Source organism: Engraulis encrasicolus, chromosome 10 (assembly GCF_034702125.1).
Source record: "Engraulis encrasicolus isolate BLACKSEA-1 chromosome 10, IST_EnEncr_1.0, whole genome shotgun sequence".
Classification (NCBI taxonomy): Eukaryota; Metazoa; Chordata; class Actinopteri; order Clupeiformes; family Engraulidae; genus Engraulis; species Engraulis encrasicolus.
The window spans coordinates 8,098,154-8,105,653 of record NC_085866.1 but is presented as its reverse complement, the minus strand read 5'-3'; the positions used below and the strand labels follow the sequence as shown (position 1 = coordinate 8,105,653).

The window sequence follows — 7,500 nt, the reverse complement described above, 5'->3', positions numbered from 1 at the left end:
AATATAATCTTTCATTAACAGATCGTCTAGCCTTGACTTTTTTATTTTAGGCAAGTAAGCTCCGTGCCATATTAGCGAAAGGCCATTAATACCAGGGCTAAAGTAGGCTATGCTAGGTTATGATCAAAATGCATCTTAACGGCTAGGTTAGCCGTTTGGCCACTATAATAGCATGTGAAATGAGCATTTGTGTAGCATTGCTGGTGCAATGGTAAGATGTTGGTAGCAACAATACCGTATGTAAGGATAACATCAATGCCAGTGAGACATACCAGTACGACGTAGCTGCTGTTAGCTTGATACCTAGCACTCACAGTGCCCTCGCCTTTGACCACCTGTTCACATAGTTCTGTCTCTCTCTCGCTTGCCAAACAAACAGTGAGTAGTACTATTGTGATTCGATAAAAACCTGTATGTATCTGAAACCCAGCGAAGCGACTATGCTGATTTCTGCCACTGTAAAACCATTTGGAGGACGCTACATCATATTGCTGCCTGAAAGCTAGCTTACTTTGTTTTGGATTCGAGGCTCTTGTCATGCGTCACTGATTGGTTGGCGTTCATCCAATCAGCGGGATTTTCTATTAATCACCACTGAACCTGACTTTCAGGACCTGTCACCAGTGTTCCGTGCAAGGGGGTTAGTTCTAGAACTACAGAGAATTTTAATGGCGAATAGGATATAATTGCTTTCCAAAATATTTTTAAATAAACATGTGGAAACCCAACAATATGGTATACTGCCTAAAGAATCACTCACTTGTTGATATAAAAAAAAACAAAAAAAACAATCGCATGTATTATTGGTTTAATTTCAAAACGTGCTGCATAGCCTATGTTGCATAGCCTGTTTGCCTTATTCAGATATCTATCACACTTCTCCTGACCCCTTACCATTGGTGCTGTGTCTCGGGTCTCGGCACGGTTTACCTACCCCCTAGTGAGTCGATACAGTGTTTCCCGCTCATGTGCGCTCAAACGGCGGCTAACGCCTCCTCCTGTCACCCTAATTCCCACAACCCACCCCTCCATCTCCGCACAATCTCACACTCAAAAACTATTTTCCCTAAGCTGCATAATCAGGCTATTCTGACAGCTTTGCTTCTCGTCGCTGTCCTCCATGCATCCACATTTTATGCCATGCGTAAAATTGTATGACATTGGGAGCACTTCCCCCATGACTTGACCCTAGTCGTTTTTTTTTTAACCTTTCCTTACTTTCAAATGTCGAGTACTCTGATAATCAAACATTTGGACATCATCTCTGACCCGGTGAATAACCTTGGATCCATCAACGGAAAAGTATTAACCGCTTTATTCTGGTAGGTTATTTTGTGTCCTATTGTGTTCGGTGCAGGTGACTAAACTGATCCTAAAACAGTCTGTCTTGTGGAAAGGCAAATGCCTATTCTCCTCATCTTCTGTCCGTAGCATTATGTTTATTGACAGTCTATGACAGCAAAATCTATTTATTGACATTCTTACAAACTCTCAAAACAGAAAATATAAAACTTAAATTCAATAGTAGGCTAAACGTGCAAATATCGCAACTGCCATTTGGCTTAGACGTGTACGCATGATCTTTGTAAAAACCAAACCAGTCTAAAACTGACATCCCTGAAACTGTTGAAAAACAAACTGTTAAGGGAAATCAATTTATCTGGAAGGCGGTCAGAGTTCAGGCTGATATGATTTCCTCAGGAAAACACTTCTTATCGCCTACCGACTAAACAAAAGGAGATGCACTTGGTGCACTTGCTGTCCGCAACTCAATTTCCAGTTTCCGGGTTTATTTGTCAACAAAAGGTATTATTGTTATTATTATTATTATTATTATTATTATTATTATTATACTTTTATTACTTTTGACTTAACAAAATCGGTAATTTTACGAAACCAATCTATTCTTGAATGGTTGTTGTTAAATTCCTATGTTTCTTTCTGAATTGGATTTTAAAAATGTGTAAACTATATTTAAGCTATTTTAATGTGGACTTTTCAATGGGAAATATATTTATATCCCCAGGTAATTATTGGGGCAGGTATCCAAATGCGTAACGGGGTGAACACATTGGCACGGATGTTGACCGGCGTGCGTAATTTGCCGCTGCTTAGCAAAACGTTGACATGAAACATTGTCATGTGGACAAATAGCCTATATCAACTATTAAATAATGTGAATGTGGTTCAGTTGTCATTTAATATCTCTAGCAAAAACATATTGTATACCTCTGACTTTGTGACTGCACGTGATTAAGTCTAGTGCTTTAGGGATACAGCAAGCAAACACTTAGGCGAGGGCCAAATAGACAAGACCTAGACTAGGATGTAAATTCAATTCAACATCAATATTCCCCAGTTGTCTCTTTAATTGTTCAGGGTGTTCTCAAGGTGGCACGGGGATGAGTCTGCCCAGGTATAGTCTAGATACATAATAAATATTTTGGTCATACTAGTGTTTTTTCTTCAGTAATAATGGGGTGAAACGCAAAACGAAAACAGTAGGCTATAATATCAGCCAGTTGCACATTTTAGGAAAGATAATGCAATCAGAGGTTACAGACATCTTGTAATAATGTCTACAGGTATATCGAGCCTACTTTTTGTTATGAAATCCGGAATGCCACGATGAAAGCATTATGGACAGGCTATGTCAAAGATCGACGAGTCTACGAGTTTCTGTCCAAACTGCATGCATATATTCCATCCAGAGTTCCCATATAGCTCAAACCTTTGACACCGTTTCACAGCGTCGCTCCCGTTGCTGAGGAGATGTGGAAGCGTAAATACAGCAGCACTCCCCAAAGTGCGCGCAGTAGCCTACTCGTCCTAGTTTTGGCTTTTCTCATTTTTAAAATGTAACATAAATTAATTAACTTTCTAAATTTCTATTTTCTGACTTTTTCGCCATTATCCAAACGGTCGTATTTTGTTCCTCAGGAGTAATGGTGAGTTTTCTCCTGCGACGGACCCCTTGAGAGCCCTTGGCACGGGCTAAAAACAGAGCATATCTTGTTTTATTTTAGTTATTTCATTCATTTATTTGTAGTTTTGTTGGTATGCTGCTTATGTTACGCTGACCTACTACGAGACACTTTCAATCGACTTCAAAGTGTAGGCAACATATAGGGATTGAAACTTTGTTTGAAATGAAATGATGACGTATTGCTTAAAATCAACGGGCTACACGTTCCCCGTGTATACTAAGTGTTTCAACATAATTTACGCAGATTAAAAGATGTGTCCTGTGTGAAATAGGCCTATGTTCAAAAGTCCAGTAATAACTGCACTTGCAATACGGACGCCATGCCTTGACTTCTCCACATAGCAACCGAATAACAGAGACTTTACGCACTGGCTACCACCGTATATTTCAGCGCCTTCGTCGTGTGCACATTCACAGGCGTAAATAGTTGTGATAATATTTCAGATTAATGTTTTACTGGCCAATGCTATTTTGCGTCTTTTCACCATGCGTGTTCTGGTGGTAGCCTACCTGCGCAATGCGATACGCGTTGGTAGGATGTGATAAAACTGGAATAGTCTATGGTAGTTGTAGGCGAACTGATTGTATTTGGACTGCACTACTGCTTCAGTCCATCCCTGTACACACCACAAAAGCTTAGGAGGCTGTTTTGTTTATATGGGGTGGCGGCCTGTGTCTGTGTGTGTGTGTGTGTGTGCGCGCGCGCGTGCATGGGTGCCGCTAGGGGCGAAAGGTGTTACAGAAGGGCCCAAGCACTGACAGCACCGACATGGGCCCAACATTTGTGTGTGTGTGTGTGTGTGTGTGTGAGAGAGAGAGAGAGAGAGAGAGAGAGAGAGAGAGAGAGAGAGAGAGAGAGAGAGAGAGAGAGAGAGAGAGAGAGAGAGAGAGTGGAGAGAGGGGGGTAGAGTGTTTGTGTGTAGAAAGAGAGGGAGAGAGAGAGAGAGAGACAGATGTAGAGAGAGAGGGAGAGAGAGAGAGACAGACAGAGAGAGAGAGTGTGAGTGTGTGTGTGTGTGTGTGTGTGTGTGTGTGTGTGTGTGTGTGTGTGTGTGTGTGTGTGTGTGTGTGTGTGTGTGCCCGGGCGCGAGCACGTGTGTGTGTGCGCATGTGTGCGTGCATGGGGAGGTGTGGTATTTGACCTCTGTGCTGCTGACCAGTGGTCCAGACTGCTCAGTGCTATAGACAGTATACATTAGTATAGAGCCAGAGAGGCTGTGTCTGGCCCGGCGTGCTTCCCCAGGCTGGGCGTCCTCTCTGGGGAGGGCGGGGCAGGTACAGGCTTGCACCTGCAGCATCTCTGGGGCTTCTCATTGAATCTCGCCGCCTGATTGGAGCAGCAGCGCTGTTTCAGGCACATATGAGCAATCACCGTGGAGGATAGAGTGGGAAATGTGGTACTACCTGTAGTAATGAAAACGTGAATTAATTAGTGCATTGCTATTGCAGAGAATATTGTTGACCCAAGTGACTGTCCACTGACTGCCGTTCCTTGTCCCCACATATAGGCTATGTGATTTAACTATTGATAATTACTTGCTTTGTTTCGCCCAATAATCAGTGTAACGGGCAAGGTGTAAATAATAATAATAATACATCAATTTTGTATAGCGCTTTTCTAAATACCCAAAGACGCTTTACAGAACATGTAACATAAAACAAAAACATGAACAGACATTCAAAGACATACAGAGACTAAAACACAACACAACGGCAATGGAAAGTTCTTTTTTTGTCCATAAATCATGATGGTATGGAGCGTTCACGTTAGTGCAGAAATATGGAAGCCCACGACGAGTGAGTGGAGTGAGGTTGTGTGAAGCACCATGTGCTTTGGTGTGTGCTGTTAGCCCAACAGTAATAAACAGGACTTTCACTTTTATTCCTTCTTTGTAGGCACTGGTGTTTCTCTCATCAACACTGTTCTGCATTGAATCCCGTGGTTCCCAATCTTTTTCTTAAGTGACCCATATTTAACCATTGTGAACTTTGCTGGACACCCACCCCCCACACCCACTCACAAAATGCGCTCATGTCACACGCTGTGTTCTTCTTGATAGCTTATAGTGTTTCAAACCCTTCTCTTTATCAGATTCTCTACATAGAGAAGAGAATCATAGTGAATTTGATGAAGAAGACTGGTCAAAGCGTGATCCTGCCGTGGAATAAAAAAAATCAAAGAAAAAAGGATTTTAGGTGTGCAGAATCCTCACTCCAAACCTTCAGCTGGACTGGTTTCCATCACGTAAACGGGGTATATGACCTCCATCAGCTGACAGTTAATGCATGCATGTGTGTTTCTGTGTGTTTCTGTGTGTGTGTGTGTGTGTGTGTGTGTGTGTGTGTGTGTGTGTGTGTGTGTGTGTGTGTGTGTGTGTGTGTGTGTGTGTGTGTGTGTGCATGCGTCCATGCGTGCGTGTGTGTGTGTGTTTCTGTGTGTGTGTTCCAGAGTGATCTGCCCGACGGTGGATTGCCCCACTGCTAAGATGTCCCAGTCTGCACCTGCTGATGACGGGACCACCTTCGAACATCTGTGGAGCAGCCTGTATGTATCTCACCGCTACCTCTATGGCAACAAACCACTTGTGACATACAGTAGGCCTACATGTTATCTGCCTCTGTTAGTTANCTGGACCCTGGGCAGACAGTCCTCAGGGGCCGATGTTGTTGATTTTTTGTTATATTTTTGTTGTTGTTGTGTCCCCCCCCCTTATAGACCACCCCTTAAAGATGGGGTGGCCCAATGGTCAATCTTCAATATAGACAGTGGACTGAGCTAATCCTTGCATTGTAGGAAACCAGGTGCTGTGCCGGTCTATGCCAAAAATGCCCTGGCTGATTTTAGGCCCCAGTCCAGCCCTATGCCTGTCTGTCTGTCGGTCTGTCTGTCTGTCTCCAGACTAGAATAGAAATAGAATATACTTTTTAATAGAAAACCTTTGTTGTTATACACAGTAGAATGACATCTCATGTCTCATATAAGTGTTCACAGTGCAATATACTATAAACGTATACACATTTTTGTATGAGGCGATAACAAACTTCTGATTGGTTATATTGTTGTCCTCCGTCTTCCCCTGACACACCCAGGGAGCCCGACAGCACCTACTATGAGCCGCCCAACGGGGGTCACCCAGGCGGGCACCATGGAGACCGGGGACCCCACCCGGGCATGCCGGGCAACAGGGCGGAGGTCTGCATGGACGTCTACCACATGAGGGACATGAACGACAACCTAATGGTAAGACTAAGAGGAGAAAAACTGAAAGAAAAGTCAGCGACACCAAGCTCCCGTTGCTCTTTTTTTCAGGTCTGATGAAGGGCATGCTGCCCGAAACGTCACATTAAAAAAAGAGCAACGGGAGCTTGGTGTCGCTGACTTTTCTTTCAGTTTTTCATGGTATTTTTGCTGGTCCTGCACCCAATCTTTTTGAGACCGATGTGCGTGTTTTTCTCTTTTTAACTACAAGACTTAGAGGAGAGACAAGGGGGAGGACCGGGTTTGTTGAGGGTTATCCAACAAAGTCGAGATATGAATGCATCGCAATCAGGCCCACCGACAAGGGCGGACAAAGGGGTATGTTGTCCCGGGCCCAGGGAGATAGAGGGCCCAGAATTGGGTCCCCATTACGTTGTATGTACTGGGTAGGGGCCCCTTTCAGATGACTTTGTCCTGGGCCCAGCCAAAGCTGTCAGCGGCCCTGGTCGCAATGCACGTGCAGTACAATGTCACTAACATTTCTGATTACAAAACCTGTGCAAATGTTAGGACTTATTTTCTGTCCCTCTCCATGTGACTTGAATTCAATTGTTCAAATGTTCCAGTTGTTCATTCACTCATTCATTCAATCGTCATGTACATATGAGTACCCTTAATTCCCTGATGGGGAATTTCGTTCCCTCCAGAAGACTCTATCTTCCCTCCTTCTTTCCCTCCTCTGCTGCGCTCTCCCTCTCTTCTCTCCTCTCTCCTCCTCTGCTCCCCTCCAGCTGCGCGTGCCTTCCCTCTTTCCCGGCTCTTTTCCCTCTCTCTCTCAGCAGGCCCAGTGTGGTTTAGTAGTGCGGGGGGGATTAGGGAGGGTGACACCCTAATTAGGCAGCGGCCCCACGGGCTCCGAGCATCATGACACCTGCTGCCATCTGGAGGGAGGGAGGGAGGGAGAGGGGAGGGGAGGAGGCAGGAAGAGAGACGGGGGACGAGAGGAGAGAGGGTGAGAGAATCAGAGAGAGAGAGAGAAAGAAAGAAAAGAAAGAGAGAGGGGGTGTCCGAGAAAGAGAGACAGACAGGGTAGAAATCAAGAGAGATAATCAGAGTCTGAGAGGCAGATGGAGGTGGAAAGAGAAAGCCACAGACAAAGTCAGAGAAGTAAAGTCGTGTCCAGTCACAGTGCACTTCTTCCTGTTTTACTCAATGCACTCTTCTACACAGCAGGTATCGATGACGGTCTTGTTTAGCCTGATGAACGAGACTAAATGTGAGATTAAATGTGTAATTTAGTCTGGCCCCAGTGAAT

The 7,500-nt window shown here is 44.4% G+C and overlaps 1 protein-coding gene across 1 annotated transcript in view; it reads left to right on the top strand.

Moving 5' to 3' along the window:
- The window catches only part of tp73 (tumor protein p73), an 82,677-nt gene that overhangs the window by 1,256 nt on the left and 73,921 nt on the right, over positions 1–7,500 (top strand). Inside the window, exons 2-3 of the mRNA XM_063207981.1 lie at positions 5,436–5,531; positions 6,077–6,227. Coding sequence (XP_063064051.1) covers positions 5,436–5,531; positions 6,077–6,227 — 247 coding nt within the window. The remainder of the gene's footprint in view (positions 1–5,435; positions 5,532–6,076; positions 6,228–7,500) is intronic.